The sequence below is a fragment of the Amblyomma americanum genome, unplaced genomic scaffold, assembly GCF_052857255.1.
Source record: "Amblyomma americanum isolate KBUSLIRL-KWMA unplaced genomic scaffold, ASM5285725v1 scaffold_12, whole genome shotgun sequence".
NCBI classification, from domain to species: domain Eukaryota; kingdom Metazoa; phylum Arthropoda; class Arachnida; order Ixodida; family Ixodidae; genus Amblyomma; species Amblyomma americanum.
The window spans coordinates 1215935-1240580 of NW_027526484.1; the positions used below are offsets into that span (position 1 = coordinate 1215935).

Below are 24646 nucleotides of genomic sequence, written 5' to 3' on the forward strand. Positions count from 1 at the left end.
TAAATCTGTCCTGTGCCAGATGCCACCACCCTATCCCCGCAAACTTCTTAATCACATCCGCCCACCTAACTTTCTGCCGCCTTCTGCTACACTTCCCTTCCCGTGGAATCCATTCTGTTACCCTTAAGGGCTATCGATTGTCTTGTCTTCACATTACATGCCCTGTCCAAGCCCATTTCTTCCTCTTGATTTTGACTAGGATGTCATTAACCTGCGTTTGTTCCCTCACCCACTCTGCCCACTTCCAGCTTAACGTTACACCTATTGTTCTTCTTTAGTTTGGTGTGCTGTCCTCAACTTAAGCTAAACCCTTTTCACTAGCCTCCATGCTTCTGCCCCATAGGTTTTTGCCTCGATTTTCACAAGAACCAAAAAAGGGAAAAAATTCCAGCAAATTCCCACCACACTATTCAGCCAAGAAAGGCTGTATCACTGGAAATTGATTTTGATGTCGTCGAACAAGAACAAAGCTTCTTCCCAGGCCAAGTAGTATGATAGGATTTTTGTTTTTATTTTGTTTTGTTCTACGATTATCTGCGTCTGAAATGAACGAGGTAGAATGGTGAATGTTTTTCATACATATGTTGGTTGGTCACTAATTTACGTCTGTGTTCATTTTCACTCACGTTTTCTCCCTACATTTGGTTGTGTTTAGTATGGGAGAACGCACTTTGCTTTGTTATTTACTTGCAGGTGATGGTGCCTCTGATGAGAGAAGCATGCTGCTCAACATGATAGCAGAAATGGGGGATCCCCGGTCGCTCACTCCCTTGCCTCCATCGCCTCCACATGGTGGAGAGGAAAGCAAGGTTGACCAATTTGAGGTCACCTTGCCAGAGCTGCCCTCCAAATCCCCATGGCTGGCCTGGTCACCGCTGTCAGTGGCCTCTCCATCAGAGCCAGAGACCTCTCCACCAGAGCCAGTGCCGGAGTCTACTCCTCCTCCAGAATCATCCCAACCCACACGACTGTTGGAGGCTTGTGTGCAGGTATCTCGGGAGGAGCAGCTGGAGCCTGCTACTCTGGAGGAACCTGTGGTGCCTTTGGCTTCCTTTGAACTGCCACAGGATGCAGCTGAGGGGCAGGAGCATGGCAAAGAGCAAACGGCATTTGCACCCATCTCTATACCAGAGCCAGGGCTAGTGCTGGAAGTGACTTCAGAACCACCCCAACCCATGCGACTGTCAGAGGCTCACATGCAGGAATCTCTGGATGAGCAGCAGGATTTTGAAATGAGAGATGTTAAAGAACTTGTGGCACTTTCAGTTTCTTCCAAACTGCCACACGAAACTGCAGGGATGCTGGAGCCCGTCAACGACACAATGGCGCTTGCATCTGTCTCTGCACCAGACCTAAGGCCTGTGCCAGAGCTGACTCCTACTTCAGAACCACCCCAACCCACACAGCCGTCGTGGGATAGTGTGCAGGAATATCTGGAGGAGCAGCTGGAGCCTTTTACTTCCTCCAAACGGGAGCAGCAGAATCTTGCAATGGAAGCTGCGAGAGAACTGATGGTGACTTCAGGATCCTTTGAGCTGCCCCAGGAAACAGCAATGCAGCTGGAGCATGCTGAAGAGGCAATGGCGCCTGTATCTATATCTGCACTGAAGCCAGGCCTATTGCCGGAGGTGTCACCTCTTTCAGAAGCATCTGAACCCAGACATGTATTGGTAGCAAGCACGCAGGCATCTCTGTCAGAAGAGCTGAAGTCTGCTGCTGTCTCCAAGATGGAGTTGCAGGCCCCTGTAATGGAAGCTGTGGAGGAACTTACAATGACTTCAGCTTCCTCCAAACTACCACAGGATATTGCAGGGATGTTGGAGCACGTTGCAGAACCGATGGCGCTTGGGGCTATCTCTGTGCAGGAGACAGGACTGGACGTGCTTGTTCGGTCAGAACCACCACAGACAGCTTGGCCACCAGACCTTTTTATGCTAAGTCAGGTGGCAGAATCTGCCGCTCGCTGTGAACTGAAGCAGGAAAATCTTGGTCAGGAGGCGCCAGTGACGGCTCTGCCGGCTTCCCCCGAGCTTGCTCCGGCCCCTGTGCTTGAGTCCGTGGCACTTGCAGCTTCATCTGAGCCAGTGCAGCCAACCACAACGGCGCTGCTGCCTCAACTGGCCGAGTCTGGCCTGTCACCCCATCCAGAGGCTGCATTTGAATCAGAGCGTAAGTATTTCTGATTTCTTGTGCAGGTTGCAGAGCCATGCGTACGTTGTGAATGACCTGATGCATGGCTTCACTTTGCAGCTTGTACTCTAAAATTTGGGTGAGAACACTGGATGGCAGGGACACAGTGCAGGCTTTCAATGTGTGTTGGAACAATATGGCTGCATTATATCAAGCTGTCAAAGGATTGTTATGATGCCATCACAAGTAACTAGGTGACAGCATGGACTTTTATTCATGGGCAGTAACTGCGAAGCATCGCAATCTGAGGCTTGTTGCTTGGATGAAGGTGATATGTTTCGTAATTGGGCTAAACGGCAGTAACAGCCTGCTGCCATCATGATTAAGAAATAATTTGATTTGGTCTCTTTTTAATTTGTGTGTGTGCGTGTGCATGCGTGTGTGTGTGTGTGTGTGAGAGAGAGGATGAATTTGAGAATGCATCCGAGTGCAGCATAATGTAATCTTAAAAAGTTCAGAGCATAATTAATGCCCCATTTTCAGTGTCTAGTGCAGTCCACCAGTGTCACACCACTAATGTTCATATCACTGCAGTACTACGTAAAGAAGCCACTGCTTTGCTTGAGGTTGGACGTGATTTACAAAAAATTGCAAATTGGAAGGTTTTACTTCCTGAAGCCCATGATGTGCATCGTAGCGGAAGGCTCCAAAGTAACTGAAACCACTATCGCACAGCACATGGGCGCCTTTTGTGTTTTGCCTCCATCAAAACGCGGCCGCCGTTCCTGATACTAAGCCCAGATCCTTCAGCTCAGTATCCAAGTGCCCTAACCACTGAGCCACCACGGCAGATGGACGCTTTGTAGTCACTTCGAAAGACTGTATTTGCAGATAACCTCCATGTTGACTTCCAGCTTGGTCAGTTCCACCATGGTCCCCACTTTGTTGCAGTCACTGGCTTATGCTTAAGGATTCTCTTGCAGTTATTTTCTTTTGCAGCAATATCTGTGTTTGGGAGGTTAAGTGGCTTTTAGACGCAACAATGTTAGTGCTTCAGAATGGCTATCTTCATACTGATCTGTGAGAATACAGCTAAGTTGGCTAAGGAACATGTACTTTCTGCAGTCATATGATCCATGCCTGTGTGCCTAGGATTTGTCGCTACATTCTTGCTGGAAAAAAGTCACTGGTGTGCCTGAGGTCTATAGTATTTGCTAGCCCAGACTCGGTGGTCTCCTCAGGAGACAATATTGTTTGCGGGCGACCTCCACATTGACCTTCGCCTTTGCCGTTTCCACCATGATCCCCACTCTGTTGATTGTCATCACCAGCTTAGCTTAGGGGCTTTTTTGATGCTGACAGAGAAAGTTGCCTGGCAAAAGAATCCAGGTATTGTCTGCTGCTTCATGTTTTCTTTGCAAAACAGTTTACTAACAGTTATGCCCACATCTAGCTGAATCATAAAATATAAGCATCTGTGGACTGTGCATAAGCCTGGAAAGGTGCAGTGGCAGCTGTAGGGTCTAGAGCATGGGCATAATTCTCCAGTTCTTTGACACTGCCCATATTGTGGATTCGTATTGTCTCTACTTGAATTGCAACAACTGCCTGCTGCAAAAGTTGGCTGCGCCTGTCAGTGTCTGTTTGAACTGTGGTCTTGCTGCTGTGGTCTGCTTCTGTGTTAGAACCTCAGCCATTCACACACTGCTGGCGCAGGAGCAACTTCAAAGTATCCAGGCTTTTTGATCTCCAGAGTGAAATCGGGGTGTAATGGTCATTTCCCTTTTAACTCTAGTTATTTTTCTCTTTAAGAAAAGGTGGCTATGGAAAAGCCTACCCATGGAGGGCCAGACTCCTCGAAGCAGGCATTAAAAATCAGCTGGAAAGTACCCTTCATGAAGAGGAAGGATTCGTGATAAAAATTCAGATTTCATGCTCGTACTGTTCCACTCAATTGAACGCCACGTAGTAGTAGTGCACAGGTCTGCAAGTAGTTTTATGTTGTGTCGCAATATACATTGTTTTCTGTCCTGAGCATATGCAGTTATTACGTGCAAATTTTCAACCATGTTCAAACCTTTATTCTTTGTGGACTCATGCTTACTCAACCACTGCCACTCAAGAATTATTCTGTTTGACGTAAGTGGCAGTGCAGATGAGAAGGGAAAATTGGAGGGGAAACTTAAGCTCCACCTGAAGAGTTTGACGTGATAGCGTTAATGGTTTAGTGCCACCATATATGTGGAATTGATCATTGTCGACCATAAGGGCTCCTCCTACCGCTCCTTGCCCTGCAATGGCAGGTGCTGCCAGCAGTGGGGCGTGTGAGACCCAGGTTGATCTTCTGGCCGTGGCAGTCACATTTCAGTGAAGATGAAATGCTGGAGGCCCCGTGTGCTGTGCGATGTCAATGCACGTGAAAGGACCCCATGTGGTGTAAATTACCAGAAGTACTTTGATTTGGGCTAGTTGGTTCATATCTTGAAAGAAGTTAGGACGGCGCTAAAACGACAAAGACAAAGAGGCACGAACACAACAGGACGGGCGCCAACTTGCAACTGAAGTTTATTGCACCAAACCCCTACATTTTATGCATCAACTGAGCCGTATCACAACAAGCTTATCACACAACAAAACGCAATTTCTTCAATAGTCAGAACATCGGAAGTAGGCGCTGCTTTTACAGACCAGAGACGCCTTCTGCACTATCCACTTGATAACAGCAATATTCTTACTTTATAAGTCCCCAGATTAAATGATTGCGCAACCCACATGAAAGCAATTGATCATCCAAATGATACACACACGCTTGGGCAAGGAAACCAGCGCGCAAACTCAACAATCGTGATTTAACACAAAGAGTGAAAATGAAAGAATGACCCACAACAAACGCGGAAAATTTGGTGGACATGAAAACTTAAACCTTCGGGGGAACCTCCCAGCGTCAATGTACTATAATTATCGTCAAAAATTAAAAACCTTTGAGAAAACCCTCAGCGTCAAAGTGCTACAATATTGGTTTCTACACAAACGTCTTTTCGGTCGATAAAACACATCGATAAAAAACTATGTATGCAGAAAACTTGCAAACGTTGAAACCTAAAGACAGCCTTCGAGAAACGCCACCTCAGCGTCACTAATTGAAATGGACGGCCTACTAACACATGCGCTTCCCGCTTTCTTAATAAAAAATGCCTCCACAACTTCTCGCTCAAATCTGTCTTTACCGCTCTTCAAAAAAGTTGTTTTGCTCAGATCCGGACTACACCCCTTGCACGTCTTGCAGTGATCTGCAAGGAAACTTCCATGATGTTGGCGCACATTCCGCAAGTGTTCACTGGCACGTTCATTAAAACAGCGACCGGTTTGCCCTATGTACACTAAACCGCAGCTTAGAGGAATCTGATATACAACTTGTGATCTGCATTTCGTGAACAGTTTTTGATGTTTAATAGGGCAAACCGGTCGTTTCTTATCCGGTTTTGACATTGTGCAAATCTTTGACAACTTTGATGGGGCCGAGAACACAACCTGCACCTGATGTTTGCTTGCGACTTTTTTTATACCATGGGACACCTTATGCATGTACGGAATCACAGGGACCAATTTTTTTGCTTCCGGAAGTTTCTCATCACAAGGCCGCTTGAATTTCTGGATTAACATTTCAGAAACAGCCAAAATCAAATGGGGCGGGTAACCCGCTTCGTGCAACCTCTGAATTTGGGCGCCGAAGCTCATAGACATCGTGTGATGGCACGACTTTCTTAAGGCATTCTGAAGGGAATTAGGGAAAGAGCAATAATCGCTAATTCCCTTCAGAATGCCTTAAGAAAGTCGTGCCATCACACGATGTCTATGAGCTTCGGCGCCCAAATTCAGAGGTTGCACGAAGCGGGTTACCCGCCCCATTTGATTTTGGCTGTTTCTGAAATGTTAATCCAGAAATTCAAGCGGCCTTGTGATGAGAAACTTCCGGAAGCAAAAAAATTGGTCCCTGTGATTCCGTACATGCATAAGGTGTCCCATGGTATAAAAAAAGTCGCAAGCAAACATCAGGTGCAGGTTGTGTTCTCGGCCCCATCAAAGTTGTCAAAGATTTGCACAATGTCAAAACCGGATAAGAAACGACCGGTTTGCCCTATTAAACATCAAAAACTGTTCACGAAATGCAGATCACAAGTTGTATATCAGATTCCTCTAAGCTGCGGTTTAGTGTACATAGGGCAAACCGGTCGCTGTTTTAATGAACGTGCCAGTGAACACTTGCGGAATGTGCGCCAACATCATGGAAGTTTCCTTGCAGATCACTGCAAGACGTGCAAGGGGTGTAGTCCGGATCTGAGCAAAACAACTTTTTTGAAGAGCGGTAAAGACAGATTTGAGCGAGAAGTTGTGGAGGCATTTTTTATTAAGAAAGCGGGAAGCGCATGTGTTAGTAGGCTGTCCATTTCAATTAGTGACGCTGAGGTGGCGTTTCTCGAAGGCTGTCTTTAGGTTTCAACGTTTGCAAGTTTTCTGCATACATAGTTTTTTATCGATGTGTTTTATCGACCGAAAAGACGTTTGTGTAGAAACCAATATTGTAGCACTTTGACGCTGAGGGTTTTCTCAAAGGTTTTTAATTTTTGACGATAATTATAGTACATTGACGCTGGGAGGTTCCCCCGAAGGTTTAAGTTTTCATGTCCACCAAATTTTCCGCGTTTGTTGTTGGTCATTCTTTCATTTTCACTCTTTGTGTTAAATCACGATTGTTGAGTTTGCGCGCTGGTTTCCTTGCCCAAGCGTGTGTGTATCATTTGGATGATCAATTGCTTTCATGTGGGTTGCGCAATCATTTAATCTGGGGACTTATAAAGTAAGAATATTGCTGTTATCAAGTGGATAGTGCAGAAGGCGTCTCTGGTCTGTAAAAGCAGCGCCTACTTCCGATGTTCTGACTATTGAAGAAATTGCGTTTTGTTGTGTGATAAGCTTGTTGTGATACGGCTCAGTTGATGCATAAAATGTAGGGGTTTGGTGCAATAAACTTCAGTTGCAAGTTGGCGCCCGTCCTGTTGTGTTCGTGCCTCTTTGTCTTTGTCGTTTTAGCGCCGTCCTAACTTCTTTCAAAATTACCAGAGTCCTCCACTGCGGCATCACTCATAGCCTGAGTCGCTTTGGGATGTTAAACCCCATCAAACGAAATCAAATTTAAATTCCACCTGCCATGGTGGGCAGTTTGCTCACAATCCGGCAGACAGGTTTTGATGACATCACAAAAGCCATGTGACCGAGGTGCCCCACCTGCCTCCTAGGTTGCTTCTCTGGGGATTTTTCGTGTATTTTTCGCTCACGGATAATGACGCCAATGCCGATGACGATGCCAGCTTTTCTGCATGTGTGTCCTGTGCCTCACCACGACCAGGCTTTTGCATTTTCAGATCAGAGGTAGGATGTCACAGAGCATGAGGTGCGCATGAGGCGAGAATTGTTCAGTAAGAAGTCTCCTTTTAGGACCAGCAGAGTGTCAATTTTTTCCGCAGTTATTTATTGCCTTTAAACAGTATAACGTTACGCTAAGCACAGACAATTTTTTTTTTTATCCTGCTTGTCAAGAGGTTTTTCTCTTTTGCCGGGGTAGGACAGGAACATACTTCAGCTAAGAGTAGTGTTCTTGGAAAGTGTGAGCCATTAGCACAGACAGTGTAAACAAAACTGGAGGTGAATGCAGGGTGTCTCTCTTTTTTTTTGGATATAGCGAATAGGCGAAGCAAAGTCAGTGTTAATTATGAAAATGCCTCATTTCTTGGCCACTTCTATCTCTCAATGGTGAAATCTTTTACAGGATAGGTTTGCAAGTAGTATTGATTTGTTAATTGTCCTTCTAGCTTCTCTATGGTTTTTTGTGTACTTGCACCACTGACTGATTTGTTCCTCTGTGTGTGCATGTGCATTTGGAAATCGGTAGGGAGATATTTCTGCCGACAGTGCTGCTGGCGGCATTCAAGGTGTGGGTGGGTAGCTTCACCTTGCATCACTGAGGAACGTATGAGGCAAGGTGTCTGCAGGCTGCTTCTGTAGCTTATACCTAACCTCTTACCTAAGAGTGGAGAGGCCATTTGATTGAGTGCGTTTTTAGAAAAGAAATTGCTGTCGATCTGCTCCTGCTGGGTCCGTCTGCGGCGAAATGCATTTAAAGACTGCCAACCAACGTGACACTCATCGATGCACTTGATACTTTGGTTGGTTTCAGTGTCAGAATCGTCGCCATTGCACTTATGCATTGTCCAGGTGAAACAATTAACAAGCTCACAAGTAAAGCGTGGTGCTAAAGCCTGCAAATGAAGGGGAAATGTTGAAGAATGCTATGCCTTTGCCAAATTTGTTTTTACCTCCTTTTCTTGAGCTAACCCTTACCTAGTTTTCTCCGCCACCGCTACCTTTTGCCATTGGAGGAAATGAAATAGGATAGCTGCACCTCAATGGGGGCGTGAAATTGCAAGAAAAAAAGGAAGTCTCTGCTCAATACATGGAGCCTGATATGGAGTTGGACCCTCTTTGTCTCGTGCTCATGTTTACCAGCATGTATAATTAGCCCATCAATGTCATCCAAATATCCGTAGTAGTTTGCAAATTGCGTTATTAGTTAGTGATTGATTAAATTTAACTTTGCAGAGATATCAGTTGTGTCTTCCTAGGTGTATGCTTTCCATTCTTTATGAGGGCGCGTTTGAAGTGGGGCACTCTTTGAATACTTTTTGTTTGAAACCTTGGGGAGGAGCTATTGAATGCCTATTTGCAAAAAAAAAAGTCAATTTAAGGTTTTCTGCTCTCGGTGGGGATTTTGGAAATAACCCAGGTGACACATTTCCTGTTCCTGATTGCAGCGCACCCAGCAGCAGCTGCGTCACCAGCCGAGCAGCGCGACCTTGGAGCCGAGCTCCCTGTGGTTTGCCCCATGACAGTGCGGACTTCCGCGGCTGCAACGTTGACGGCCTCCGGCACAGGGCAGCTGCGAGAGGGGACACAGCCAGCTGAGGCAGCGCACTTACTTAGCAGGGCAAGGCCATCAAGGGAGGAGAGTTCGTCGGAGGAGGCGGAGCAAAGTGCCACAACTGGACAAGAGTGCCCACTGCAGCCACAGCAAATGGGGTCGGTGCTGGCGGCGCTGATGGCAATAGTAGAAAAATTGGGGCAGATTTCGGACAACATGCAGCTGTTTAGAAACGAGCTCGGGCTGTGGTTTAGGCCAGACTTGCATCACCCTACGGAGCTGAGGGACAGGAGATGTGCCTCATGTGGCCAGGAGCAGTCATCAGGAGTGGCACCACTTCTGGTCAGGGGGCAGGAAGTACCGGGCCAGGAACAGGTGGGTGAAGTCAGAAACACACCTTCGTCATTTGCGTTTTGACAGTTCATATTGAATCAAGTCAGGTTGCGATGAAGCTGGCCATTAGGCTCCCATTGGCATGTACTTGCTGACTGTTGGCTGTCCATATTTGCTGCTGTATACTTATTCTGCACTGTCGGTTTTTATTTTCTTTGGCTACAATTGATGTGTGTGGGCGGTTCACGGGAAGTTGCTGTTAGAAAAAAAATTAGTGAATTCACAATTCTGAAATCTTCAGGGAAAGTGTTTTTTTTTTCGTGCTGATTTCTGTGATGTCTTTTCATTTTGTGCAAAACAGGCACTTGAGCACTTACGTAATATTTTATGTAAGCTTTTCGCCGAGAGTTTTTAGGAATTTTTCAGCACAGAACTTGCTAAAAGACATGTCATTGGTTTACCGGAATAAAATAAGGGTAAAATTACTTGCCGCCTATCATAGAAGTTGAGTTATATTGTTCTGAAGTTGCCACTTCATGGCTGGAAGAAAAATTTTTATTTGTGTTTGCAGTGGCGACTTCAAAATCGTGTAACCAGTTTTATGATAGATAGGACGATAATTTTACTTTTATTGCATTCTTCAATGTCAAGAGAAACCAATGGGATGCATTTTGGTAAGTTCCCTGCAGCAGAATTCCTTCAAAGCTCTCGGCAAAAAACTTACATAACGTATTACATAAGTGCACAACTACTTGCTCTACACAAAATTAAATGACATATATTTGGAATAGGGAGGCTAAACCACATGTTCCCTGAAAGTTTCATAGTTGTGACTGAGGTATTAAAATTTTTTTTATGACCAGCTTCACCCCTTAAGGTGAGACGCGGGTCTTGAAATGATCAAAAAGTGCAAAAATTTCGATTTTGCAAAAATGGCATATTTGGGATCAATACACACTAAAGTTCCTGTCTAAAAAGCTTGAAGGTCTAAGTTCAAGATCCAACTACTAAGATATTGCTACGCTACTAACTACTCTAGTGGTGCCATACAGCGGCTAAACTGCATTTCCTGGCAGTTGGCAAGCCTTGAGCCATCTCGGGGCTAGATGCTTCGTCTTCTTCATCTCTCATGCTGCCTGCTGCCTTGCGCGTTCCAACGTCTTGCGCGTCTAATTAAAGCAAGTAAACCAGCCCTGCTTACGCCAACCGTTTCTCAGTGACATATTTGGTGGAGGTGCTGGGTGATGGCCCATGTACGCTGACCTCGAGGACACCTTTGACGTCAGCTCTCAACGCGTGGCTACAACACCAGTCCACAAGGCGAGCCGCAGCCTGCGAGGCCTACAACCCGAGTTCGGCCAACTGAAAGCGCCGGTAAGGGCCATGACATCCACCGTGGCTAGCCAGACAAGTCAGCACTCCGGGAGTGCCCCGCCATTTGTCCTTCATGCACCTCGATCGCCGCCACCGTTCCACGGGGACAGTTTCTAGGACGTCGAAGACTGGTTGGCCAGCTTTGACCGAGTGGCGGGTTTCAATGAGTGGGACGGCGAGCGCAAGCTGCGCAACGTCTACTTTGCGCTGCAGGACGCGGCCAAAACGTGGTTTGAGAACCACGAAGCTTCCTTTACCACCTGGGAGGCTTTTCGTCGAGAGCTGCTAGCGACGTTTACCAGCAGCGAAGAAAAGAGAAAGCTGAAGTCGCCCTGCGCTCGAGATCACAGCAGCCGAACGAGGGCGTCGCGATGTTCATCGAGGACATGACCCGTCTGTTCAGTCGGGCCGACCCTGCTATGCCCGAAGCCCAGAAGGTACGCCACTTAATGCGTGGCGTAAAAGAGCAGCTGTTTGCCGGACTGGTCCGTGACCCGCCACGAACAGTGTCCGACTTCACCAAGGAGGCAATGAGTATCGAACGCTCTTTACAGGAACGGGGCGCCCACTACGGACGACAGGCTACTGTAGCAGCCGCTTCTCAGTCCCAGTACACGCCTACGTCGCTGCCCGCCGAGGACCTTTGGGAGCTTGTAAGAAGCCTGGTGCATGAGGAACTGGCGAAACTTCGCTTTGAAGCTCCACAGGTCAGCGTCGCTGCCGTTACGGATGTGGTCCGCGAAGAAATCCAACGAGTTGTGCAGCCACCCCCCGCTCCACACCCGGTGCTCTCCGTTATGACGTACAGCGAGGCGCTACGAAGTCCTGGGCCAGCAATGCGAGCCTTTTCCCCCATCGCTCCTGTGGAATACCTGCAGGAGCCAATCGCAACAGCACCCTCCGTGCCGCAGGAGTTTAGGCCCCCCATGAACAAAGCGCACGTTTGGCGTACGCCAAACAATCGGCCACTCTGTTACCACTGCGGAGAGCCTGGCCACATCCTCCGCCACTGCCCCTACCACAGGATGGGTTTAAGGGGGTTTCCACCTGACGCACCTCGACCACGCTACGGTGAAAGACCACGGGATATCGAACAGTACCTGGATGAAAACATGCAATCTTCGACCTCGCAGCGACGCCAGTCCCGATCGCCATCCCCAAGACGGTTCTCTTCGCCCGGCCGCCCGTCATCCTCTGGCCAGTTCAGAGGTACGTCCCCACGTCGGGAAAACTGAAGACGGCGTCCTCCGGGGGTAGGGCTGCCTCTACTGGACCAAGTCAAGAGCCTCCACTCGATGATTCGCCGCGACGCTCCGACCGACGACGACCTGACCCGACGACCTCGACGACGTGCTGCGACCGACTGGCCTCCCCCGAAATTCCGGTATCCGCCGACAACCATGACGTTACCACACTCGTGGATACCGGCGCCGATTTTTCGGTAATGAGCAGACGGTTAGCCACGGTCTTGAGGTAGGTTCTGACCCCTTGGTCTGGGCCGCAGATCCGGACAGCTGGTGGCCACATGGTAACTCCGATCGGTGTCTGCACTTGCGAATCCAGATCCGCGGTGTTACTTTCCCTGGCTGCTTTGCTGTGTTACCCGAGTGCTCCAAAGACCTCATACTCGGTTTGGATTTCCTTCAAGAGTACGGTGCCGTTATCAACCTCCTGGAGCTAATCGTGTCGTTTTCCACCCAAGGTCCTGTCGACGACGATACCGAGCCACGCAGGGCTAAGTTATGCGTCTGTGACGACCACGTTTTGATCCCATCAAGATCCAGCATGTTTGTTACTGTAGAGTGCGATAACAGCACCAAAATTCGTGGCATTGCTGAAACCAACATGTCGCTGCTCCTTGGTCGGCAAGTCTGTGTTGCTCGAGGAATTGTTGAACTGGACAAGGGCCGAACCGAACTCTTGGTGACCAATTTTGGTTGTGAACCTCAGTGTTTGCCTGGCAGAACAGCTATTGCGTATTTCGAGGAACTCAGCGAATTCGTGGGACAGCACGCTTTGTCCGGAGCCCCGGCATCAGTGGAGGAACCGACCACTCCCATAAACACTGATGTGAACCCAAACCTCCCAACTAACCAGAAACGCTGCTTGGAAAGCGTTATCCAGTCTTTCTGCGACTGCTTTGCCTCGACATTCAAGGTTAGGCAGACACCGCTCACAAAGCACCGAATTATAGTTGACGCCAACCAACGGCCGTTATGTCAGCTGCCCTACCGCATCTCTTCGAAGGAGCGCGATGTCATTCGCCGCCAAGTTCAAGAAATGCTCAAGGACAACGTGATACAGCCGTCGACGAGCCCGTGGGCATCGCCTGTTGTTGTAGTGGCAAAGAAAGATGGAACCCTACGGTTCTGCGTTGATTACAGACGTTTAAACAAAGTCACTAAAAAGGATGTTTATCCTCTCCCACGTATTGATGACTCCCTGGACCGGCTGCGCCACGCCAAGTACTTCTCATCACTAGATTTACAAAGCGGCTATTGGCAAATCGAGGTGGACGAACGCGACCGGGAAAAGACCGCCTTTATTACACCGGACGGTCTGAACGAATTCCGGGTGCTCCCTTTCGGCCTGTGCTCGGCTCCTGCAACCTTCCAGAGGATGATGGACACCGTTCTTGCCGATCTCAAATGGCAGTCCTGTCTCGTGTACTTGGATGACGTTGTCATCTTTTCTGACACATTCGAAGAGCACCTGAGACGCCTGCGCGCTGTGTTCGAAGCAATTCGGTCGGCCGGTCTTTCCCTGAAGCCCGAAAAGTGTCACTTCGCTTTCGAAGAGTTGAAGTTTCTGGGCCACATCGTGAGCGCTAAAGGGGTTAGCCCAGACCCCAATAAGACTGCTGCCGAGGCTGCTTTTCCTGTGCCCACCGATAAGCGCAGTGTGCGCCGCTTTCTGGGTCTCTGCGCCTATTATCGACGTTTTGTGCAGAACTTCTCTCAGATCGCTGAGCCCCTCACGCGACTCACGAAAGATTCCGAACCATTCTTCTGGGACCTGGAGCAACAGCAAGCTTTTGAAGACCTCCACACTCGTCTCCAAAGTACGCCCACCCTTGGACACTTCGACAAGTCAGCCGACACTGAACTACACACAGACGCCAGCAACATCGGCCTCGGTGCGGTCCTTGTGCAGAGGCAGGATGGTCTCGAACGCGTAATCGCATACGCGAGCCGCACATTGTCACAATCTGAGGCAAACTATTCCACCACCGAAAAAGAATGCCTGGCCATTGTGTGGGCAGTAACAAAATTTCGCCCGTACCTATACGGCCGCCCTGTCAGGATCGTCAGCGACCACCACTCGCTGTGTTGGCTGGCGAACCTCAAAGATTCCTCGGGACGGCTTGCACGCTGGAGCCTTCGACTTCAGAAATTCGATGTCACCATCGTCTATAAGTCTGGTAGGAAGCACAGTGATGCCGACTGTTTGTCTCGTGCTCCTATCGAGAACAACCGAGCTGACCCCGACGACGATTCTGTTTTTCTTGGTGCTATCTCCACGTCCATCCTCATTCAACGCCAAAGAGACGACAGCAAACTACGGCCCCTCATTGAGTATCTAGAAGGAAGCGCTCAGTCTCCCCCGCGAATCTTTTCGCGCGGGCTGTTGCCGTTCTGTTTATGTGACGGCGTCCTGTATAAGAAAAACTACAGTCCAACAGAAGCTGTCTATCTATTCGTTGTGCCTACGGCCCTTCGCGACGAAGTCCTGCAGGCGAGCCATGATGACCCATCTTCTGGTCACCTGGGTTTTTGTCGAACTTTGGCACAAATACGGCAAAAATACTACTGGCCAAGGGTTGCTGCAGTTGTGAAACGTTACGTAAGAACTTGCCGCGAGTGCCAGCGTCGCAAGACGCCGCCGACTAAGCCAGCCGGCCTACTCCAGCATTTTGATCCGCCTCAGGTTCCCTTCCACCAAGTTGGCATGGACATACTCGGCCCATTTCCGGAGTCCTCGCTGGGCAACCGCTACATTGTGGTTGCCACCGACTACCTCAGCCGATACTGTGAGGCTAAAGCTCTTCCCCGTGGTACTGCTGACGAAATTGCGAACTTTTTCATTCAAAACATTGTGCTTCGTCATGGTGCACCCACCATTGTTTTAACTGACAGGGAAACAGCGTTCACCTCGGCCCTTACGCAGGAGGTTATGCGCCTAAGCGGCACCAGTCACCGCAAAACAACCGCTTACCACCCCCAAACGAACGGCCTCACCGAACGGCTCAACAAGACGACCGCCGACATCTTCAGCTTGTGCCTGCTGTTATAACGGGACACTGAGTATAATGCCGTTAAAAGTTTGTTTATGGAAAATATTGACTTAATGGTTCCTCTTTTTGGCTTTGTTCTCTTTTGTTTGTCAGCCAAAAACGCAGTTATTGGTGAGCAGATTGGGTTTGAAAATGGAATTCCTTTTTTTACCATTTTATTTGGACTTGCGCCGTCAAGAGTAAAACACAAGAAGGGCTACGTAACGTGTAACAAACATCTGCAAAAGTATACGGTAATGTCTAGAAGAAATCTATTTTAAGATGTCCTCTGCACAATGAGGCAAAAAGAGGTGTTATATGCCTGCTAAAACTCCGCCAACAAAGATCTAGAAAACTTCTTCGTAAGAACTCTCTAAGAACATATTTAGATATTTTTATTTTTTGGAAATGGCTGCTTATATGAAGCCTGTAGACACCAGATCAGAATGCTATATATTTAGAACCCTCTAAAATCAACCAGTGGGATTTCATCAGGCTTAGTGCTCATGCTTTTTTTAGAGCTGCAGATTTTATTTGCTCACATATGTGCAGTATTGCTCGAACCGCAAAGGTCAGGTAGCTGCCCTTTGCAGCATAGATACACATGCAAATGAGGCAAGAAAACCCGCTTCATCAGTCTCTGCCATAGGTTATTATATAAGTGTCCAATCAAAAAAAAACTAAATTGCGTGGCATTAAAATTGGAAGTAGCAGGATGCTTGCTTTGCAGAGGCCGCCTTACAAATTTCTCTTACACTGAGAAGTTTCGTACCTGCAGTTTCATACCTGCATACGTTCCGGAGTAATCTTCTCATCAGAGAAATTTTTAAAACATTTGGTGGAAAACGTATATTTAGAAAAGTTTATAAAACATTTGTGAATAAACCTCTTTTGTCAGTATGTTTTTAAAACATTTTTGGACAAGCCTCCATTATTTGATGAGGTGTTTTTTAAATGTTTCAATCTAGAGTTGCACGCTGTTAACGTTTGGAGTTGTTTGAAGACGTTTTATAGAAGTTATGTGTTTCATGGGAAGATACTCCAAGATTTATATTTCTGAGGTGTACGGTGGTGGTGTAACTCAACCCTCAGGGATCTGTGCATAAGAAAAGTATATCTTGACACCATGCCGCATTTTGCTTGCGAAAACGGCCTGTGGTGGCGATGCCTGTAAATCATTTCTGGATGGTTTCTGTAGCTTATAAGGGTGCCGTTTTCAGTTAAAAGTAGCCTCCCTGTTGTTTGGTGCTCCAGTTGCGCCATTTGCGCTTTATACATTTACATTTTGCTGCGCAATTCTGCTCCAAAAGCGGAAAATTGATCAATATTGCTCCTTAGCTGCGCTAAAAAGAAGTCGCTGTCACAAATATTCTTGGAACCATACTGGCTTTCAGTTGGCAACCTACTAAAATGTCTCTGCAGTTGGCAACCCAGAGCACTTGTGGGCTGGCTCGTGGTTATAGTGTACTAGAATACTCTCTAGTGGCGCGAGTGGCGAGGCGCAGGCGAGCCGTTTTCTAACAGACGCCATGAGATGGCGCCACCGCAACTTTTCATAGGCACAGGAATTCGCGTAGTTTTGAAAAGGTCGTCTGTCATCTTGCGTTTTTCATCTCATTTACTAATAAGAATCGCTCATTTATTACTTCTTGCTGTTCTCCGCCTGTCAGTTACAGTGACTAGGCTTGTTAATTATTGAAACGCGTCTGAAAACCACGTACCTAAGCAAGGATACAACATTCCTACTGTCGCGTCGTCTGCTAAACTCCGACTTGCAGAGTGATTTTTTGGCGCAAAACACCATCGCAGAATGACAAGCGGTCAGCATGACATACAGAGCAAATTATTTGCGCGACCATTGCTGTGGTTTGAAGATCAAGACCCGAAAGCAATGCCATTTAGTGTGTGTACTCACAGCCATTTATTGTCCACACACTTTCAGAAGTAAACCGTTTAAGCTAAATTTTATGCGGCATTTTGAGCTCATATATGGCTCAGAGAAGTCAATGGTCTTGTAAATATGATTGATTTACTGCTATGATGTGAGTTTTGGTGTTGTTTTTGATGTAGTAATAATTATAAAATTGATGTCACAGCTATGTACACATGAACACCATATGAAGCTTTTATTTACAACTGAATTCAGTGCAGAAATGATCAGAAAAAAATCTTGTTTGCAAAAATCCACAACTTCCCTGCCATTGCCTTGTTCAGCACCTACTCAATTTAAGGTGCTTTGACGCCTGCCGCTTGCTGTCGCTGGCTCGATTAATGCTCTTGGTGAAAAAATGCAGACGAGTAGTTAGGTAAAATGCAGTTATTTCTGCAGCTATGGTATGAGCGTGCTCAGGGCATCCAAGCTCAGTTTGCTGCTTTTGCTTAGCAAGGTCCAAAACATCAAGCACACTTTCAGAGTGCAGCTCTGAAAGGCTAAAGCAGGTTGTGAATGACTCTTCGAGGTCAGCCACAAATTTAAACAACTTGCTTGAAGGGTAAAGTAACCCACCATTGTCCTTTAAACGGACAAGCTCGGCCATGTTTAAATTGTCCGCTGCCTCCTTGGTGAGCAAAAGAAGGTTAAGACACCTTTCACAACCCGTTTTTAGAACGCATTTTCGCGCGACGTAACCAGCAATGTAAAAGGTTAGCCTGCAGTCGCTTGATGCCACAACAATGGAAGAATGGTCAGGCACAGCTTTTGTGAGCAGGGCGTCGGCTGCATCCAAGTTTCCGGCATCGAGAAATCTGTCAATGAGTTTCTCCCTCCCAGTGCAAGTGTCCTGCTCACCAGCATCTGCATTCAAGAGTGAACTTAAAACAGCAGGCTCGCAGTTTCCTCTTGACACAGAGTGTGCAAGATTGCTGAAGCTGAGACAGTTCACTGTAGCAATGAACTGCTGAGGTGTAGGATGAGTATTGCATCCCGATGACTGTCTGACGATGCCAAAAAGATGTTCCACGGGGTCTTGGCTCACCCTGCTTGTCATTACATACTTGAAACCAATGTGTTGAGTCAAATACTTCAACAGCGACAAGGTACTGCATAGAGTTACACGCAGTCCAGTTACTGTGGACTGGCTTAGAAAGCCCCGCTGCCCATTTGTGTGGCGTTCCCACTCTGACAGAAACGACAGAAAAGAATTCAACTTGTCGGCCGATGCAGAGTTCGGACGCAGTGCTTCAGCTGGAAAGCGTGACGTCATGACTTGTATAACACCATGAATGATCCTGCAAGAGCAATGTTAATGTTCAATTTCAATCACACTTAGGTATTTAACTTATTTACGACACATAAATAATAAAGCGTTCAGTTAGTCATGTGGTCGTGCACCAGTTCACTATAGCACACTGTATTAAGTGAGACTTGTTGTCAGGCAGGCTAGTCCCAGTTTGATCTAGGCTGTGGTTGAAGGTTAGGTTGACAAAATAAGGCATTTTCTTTGTACCTGGAGTAGTGGAGTTATCATTCTATGATATGCAATACTTACTCAAAAAAGTGAACTGTCGCTGTTATACTGCCGCACAGAGGCTCTAACATGGCTTTTTGCAGCTGAAGCCCATGAATTACTTTTTCACTGAAAAGCTGGAACGCAAAGGAGACTCTCATTTTCTCGAAATTGTTAGGGTTCGTATGGCTGGATGTGATGCATGCATAGCCTGCAGGGTAACATTGCTTCCGTCCAGCTCCACAGCTTTTCGAATAGTTCGCATTGTCACCTGCAGGTAAGGCAAATCAGTAATTATTTACTGCCAGTTAGAATGACTGGAACAAAAATTACAGAAAACAGTTAAGCATGCCGCTTTGGCAAATACTTACTTGGCCCTTTGGTGTTTGGAAATCCAAGCTCAACAGCCGGTTTCGAAGGCACTTTATGAGGTGAGGGAAGTCTGACATGAAGAAAAGTTGACGGTGCTCGTCTACAGGATGTGGTGCACTGCATTTAATGTGGTCCAAAGATGCCTTGATGCCCATTAATGTCCACATCCGTCAGTTCCAACTTGCTCCGTTTGATGTTACGAACTCAACCTTCAGCCCTGCTTTTTCTGCCAAAATTATGGCTTCAATCATGATCTTCGTTAAGGTACTGCCGCAAATGTTCCCTCTTGTTGCAAATGCTGCAAGAATTTGGGTCCATTTTCCAACAAACGGTACGAAAACCAGAACCATTCCGTGATCGCATGGTGTGTGTTTGTCCTCAGTCGATGTAAACTTGCCGAGATCCACGAAACCATCTATGTGGCCAGCCGTTGTCACAGAAAGATGCTGAGAGAGCTTCATCTCATCGACAATAATTCCACCGTGGCGTGCATATTCATCCATTGTGGCCGTCTTTTCACTGATGACTTTGAAGATCTTTGGGCAGAAACCAAACCCTGTTCTGTAGGATTTCAAATATTTGCGTAGAGTTGTTTTACTCGGGAGTGACAGTATCTTTTCCTTCCTCAGGTGCTCATAAAGCCTGGCACTCTTCATTTTCATTATGAGGCACTCCAGGACCCATTCGTTAGAATACTGCATGCCTTTTGTGCTTTTTCTTGAAGCAGATTTAAACATGTGAAGTGTTGCTTCACGCTGTTTTGGAGGGAGACTTTCTATTCTAGAGGCAAATTCTTTCTCATTGATGTCTTTGTTTTTAGCTGCCATTGCTTTCAGTTGGCCCTTTAATGCAGTGGCACTGGTCTTCAAACGTTTTGTCTTCTGCTTTTGAAGTTTTAGACGCTGAGCAAGAGCTCCTTTCTTGGACACACGGGCTTTTAAGCTCGACTTTCGGGTCAGCAATAACTTTCGATGCGACTTGCACTCTGGGCAGATAAGTCCTGTCGATGAAAAAAAAAAACGCAACTGTTTAAATGCTGGAATAAAGAATACATACATACGAGACTAGTACATGAAAGTCTCTTAAAATTACTTACCAACGGACGGGAGCACTTTATGCTGAAGACGCAGAGTCCGTTGCTGCATGTTGCTGCCTGAAGTTTCACCGTCAAGTTCGGTAACACCTGCCTATATTCATCATCCGTCATTGCTCCCTTGCAAACACAAGTTGCTTCGGCATCCTGCAGTACAGCTGCAGCGTCGCCAACAGAGGCAACTGTTTTTTCTGTGCACATCACTCCTTGGTAATAAATGTCAGCACAAACTTTGCCTCCGACAGGCTTGAAAACCACAGCTCGCTCATGCGTAATCACAAGCCTTGCTTGCATTTTCAAAGACGTCGCAAAAATTAACCCGAAACGTTCGTCCTCGAAGCGGCACCAGCTCGTCGAAGGAGCGAGTCCACGGAGCGACTGAAACGAGAAAGGCGAGGATTCTGTAGCAGCCAGCTCTCCCGGCTCTTGATGTTCGTTGTCAGCGCTGTTCACGTCCTGACACGGCTTCTTGCTTCGTGGTGGAATTGTTTGACAAGCAGATCTTTTCCTTTCAGTCCTCTGTTTAGGGGTTTTAACAGAGAGGTAGGCTGGACACCCAGGCAGCAGCGTCGGAATGGCACCGGGAGCTAACGACGGCTTGCCTCTGGGTATATGCACTTCAACGCCGTCGATTACGTGAACGTAGTCGCGCAATATGAGGTGGGCTTCAAAATGGTGCTCACACACTGCTGATAGTTCCCTGAGGCTCTTGTCGTCCCTTCGCATGTTCCGCTCCCACTTCCCTCGCAACTCGTCGTCTCTTGGTGCGGCAAACAACGATGCTTTAGGCGCGCCCGGGTAGCCGGTGCGGCAGCCTGGCGCAAAACAGTGAGAATCAGTTCTTCTTGTTGCCATAACTTCGTTAAATTCCCTGACACTGATGCTACATAGTTCCTGCTCACTGCTATCCCTACTTAACAGCAAGATACGAACGCTAAAGTAAAATTAACTGCGTGACAGCGCGCGCGCGAAGCGAGCTAAATCACACACCGCATTGCCATGTGCTGCCAACGTGCGCGCCGGAGGCTAGGAAAAGGCGCAGCAGCGCCCCTGGCGGCCGTCAGTGTCAACTCGCTTCAGCCGATCTGGCCCCAGCAGCCACCGGTCGTGCCACTAGAAAGTATTCTAGTTCACTATACTCGTGGTATAATTTAGCAGCCAGTTTATTCGCGCACATAGAGGAAGGAAAGAACTCTGGAGAGGCAGTTACATCATTTGTGTAGCTGGCTCCTCCTGCTCCCTTCTTGGCCGCTGTATCAGCATGCTTGCGCATGCGCAGCAGGCATTGCAGCAGACAACAACGCTACGCCTAGCATTACTATTGGCTACGCCGTCGGGCAGACTCCCAGTAGTCCTTGCAAAAGCCCGTGATTTCTAGCGCACTTTGGCGTGCAGCTCGGATAACGAGGGCCTCTCCCAAGTTTTCCTTCTTCCATGTTTGCGCATCATGTCGGTTACATCAAAAAATTGCATCATGTCAGTCAGCCCTGAAGAGGGCTGAACAAGTATCTTCTGGGTTGAGAAACAAAAGCTTGAAGCAGGCCCAACAAGGTCAAGCTTTGTTGGAACAAGGAATTTCAGCCTTGCTGATGCACTTCGCGAGCTTGATGAATTAGTAAAAAAATTCCAAGAAGCATTGAGATACAGTTAAACCTAAACGTAATGAACCTCCATATAGTGAATTTCTCGATACTATGAAGTTTCTGAATTCCCCAGCACCTGCATTGAAGCGCATGTATTTCAGACCTCCATGTAACGAAGGTATTGCGGTGGTTGACCTTGGTGCAACGAACTGGCTACGCCATCTCTCTGTTAGCTAGTGCTGCTGAGCCACTCGAAATTTGGCAGAACCACGCAGAAGTTTCATGACGATAAAGCACCGACATAAGACGAACGCCAATTGCAGCCAGCGGCTGCAGTTGACACAACGTGCCATGCTCCAGCGCCATCGGTGCATCTCTGGCACTTTCTCTTTTGGAACGTCATGCTACGTGGCATTACAACAGTTCATGCTCAAAAGCACCGAAAAAATAATAGGTCATAGCAAAAAAAGGAAAAGACACAAGCAGTGCACGACCATCGCTGCCGCGTGGCTGCTCGTGTGATTCCGATGCCGATAGCTCTCAAGCATTGGGAGCGGGGACGGTGGAGAGCACAGGCAACGCAAGGTGAGGAGTTCGTTTCCAGGGGCAACAGCAAGGGGATAACCGAGAGGATAACCGAGAGAGGGAACATGCAGGAAGAAGCATGTGCCTCTGCGGCGAGGCCGCGGTGCCCCTACCCGCCCTCCCCACCCCACGCGGAGCAGCATTGCGTGAGCCGCGGCGGGGGTGCCGGCTGCTGCCGCAGTTAGCGCGATCGCGAAACGTTTCTCCGTGTTTCTTACTTCGAGTAACGCTGTTTTTGTAAACATTTTCAATATGATTTCACCTACATTTATTTCTTATTTTAGTTTCAGTTATGCAGTGTGCTTTCGACTGTTCTCGCAGAAACTGCAAGTAACGAAAAATCCCACTTTTTTTAATTTCTTTATAACCAGGTTTAAATTGAGCCAATGAAAAAAAAGAATGTTTCTAGTGAGCTTACCACTATGCTTCTGCCAATCATATTTTACTCTCCAAGCTTGCTGCAATCTCTAGGTTGCAGAGCGAAAGTTTTGGTGTAGAGTAGAATGTTGTATTTGCTATCTGAAGAGAGCTGATGTGGGTTGTGCTCTTTGCACCTGCTTTGCAGCAATCCACCAAGGTCAAAATGGAGTTGAAGGAAATGAAACAACAGTGGGAGCAAGTCGAGGGTGAAGTGGAGTTCTGCAAGGTGAGCTTTTACTTCTTTTTATGCGGCGAATGCGTGTGAGGCTGCAGAAAGTAGAAGCCATACGTCACAAAGCTTAGAGAGGCGAGCAGCACATATCCGATGGGATAGCGCTGCTTTCCGCTATCGCGTCGCCTCCATGTATATGGTCTATTCATGCACTTTCGCATTGTGTTCGCTGCCAGATCTGTGTGGAAGTGGAAACCAACTACACTGAGGCTAAACATTTTGAAAGAAAAAAAAATAGGAACGCTGGGGCATGTTCAGGGATTTTGTACACTTACCCCCCTTTTTTTGTTCCTGTGCAGAATGCTATTCCGAGGTTCATAGTGCTGCTTCGTGAGGAACAAGCGCAAACAGCTACGCTGCACCGGTGAGCTTGTGTCATGTTACAAGAGTTGCACTGGATGAAATATGTCTCTAGAAGCTTGCTGGTTGCTGTCCACTCAAGGCAGAGGGTGTTCTTCTCATGCATTGGATGCAATAACGTGGTAGCGTTAGAGCAAATGTCCAGTGAAGACCTTGGGGCTACAATGAAATTCCTCATTGGTCTACAGGATTGCGACATCATTCCACCACCGTTGCATGTAGCCTGTGAGGAAAGAAAAACAGTTATGCTGAAAAGAAAAATGGCTGAGCTGGTACTCAAAGCGATGCCCCTTTCGTCTTGAGCCGGGCATGCTACCCTGCCATGGAGGAGCTTTGAGTGTGATAAAAGGAGGTCTTGTGTGAGCACCTTGCACTGCAGAGTAGGCTGCACAGCAGGCAAAAACATCCAGTTAATTAAGGTTACCAATTAGCATCGCCAGTTAATGTTGCCAACTAACAAAGCCTTTTTGCGTATGAACAGCCGACAGCCGCTTAATGTATTGTAGTGGCACCGGCATGCGGCGGAGTACTTCGCAGCTCCAAGAGATGGCACTTAAGGAATGCGTTTTGATTATGAAGGGTGTGAAGCAGAAGAAGACTTGGAATGACAGTGCTGAGATGGGGTGAGTGATAAAGCATTGTGTTGGAGAAAGAAAAGAATATGTAGGGCCCATGTTAGCGAACTGGTGTAGAAAGAGGACCTCAGGCCATTGATGGGATCCATTAGCGCTATCGTGTCATGTCTTTAAGGCAGAGCTCAAGGGCCATTTGCAACTAAATTTTACTTTGCCTAGAATGCCTCTCAATATGTTGGGTGCATCATAAAAATAACTGTAAGAATGTTCTACACTTAGAGAATCAGCACTGGTGTTGAAAAAGCTCTATAACAGGCGATGCGTGCACCTGGTAGCGTATGGCTGAATTGGTAGCGCGTCCCCGACTTTCCGAACGGCAACGCTATCGCGTGTTGGTTTGGACAAGAGAACAAAGAAATCAAACGAAACAAAACGAAGCCGTATTTATTCTTTAAAGGAAAAAGGCCAATAAGAAATGGAAATGAAAACAAGAAAACACACACTCAACACGCGTACAGCACTACAGAATAAAAGGAAAGAGTTCACCAGGTAGTGAGCGTCCCAGGTGAAGCGGGGATACCTTGCAGACAGGGCGAACGCGGTCAATGTAGTGCGACGCTGCTGGCAATGCGACAAAGGAAGCGGCGGAAGGGGGCCAGGTGGTAGTAGGAGCGGAGAGGAACACAGGGAGACGCCGCTGGTCTCCCGTCAACAGCCCGAAGAACTTGGCAGCTGCAGGAAAAGCATAGCCAGGTCCCGTCGACAGTGTCACAAAATGCCAGAGGCTTAAAGCAGGTTATCCAAGACTGCCTTTTGGCAACACGGACTCTCAGACCATCGGCTGCCACCTCCACACTTGCAAAGAATGCAGGAGGCTTGCGTCTGTGATCCAAG

The 24646-nt window shown here is 47.5% G+C and overlaps 1 protein-coding gene across 1 annotated transcript in view; it reads left to right on the forward strand.

Moving 5' to 3' along the window:
* The window catches only part of LOC144111878 (uncharacterized), a 137961-nt gene that overhangs the window by 39370 nt on the left and 73945 nt on the right, over positions 1 to 24646 (forward strand). The window contains exons 13-16 of the mRNA XM_077644906.1: positions 694 to 2169; positions 9000 to 9481; positions 22731 to 22811; positions 23117 to 23181. Coding sequence (XP_077501032.1) covers positions 694 to 2169; positions 9000 to 9481; positions 22731 to 22811; positions 23117 to 23181 — 2104 coding nt within the window. The remainder of the gene's footprint in view (positions 1 to 693; positions 2170 to 8999; positions 9482 to 22730; positions 22812 to 23116; positions 23182 to 24646) is intronic.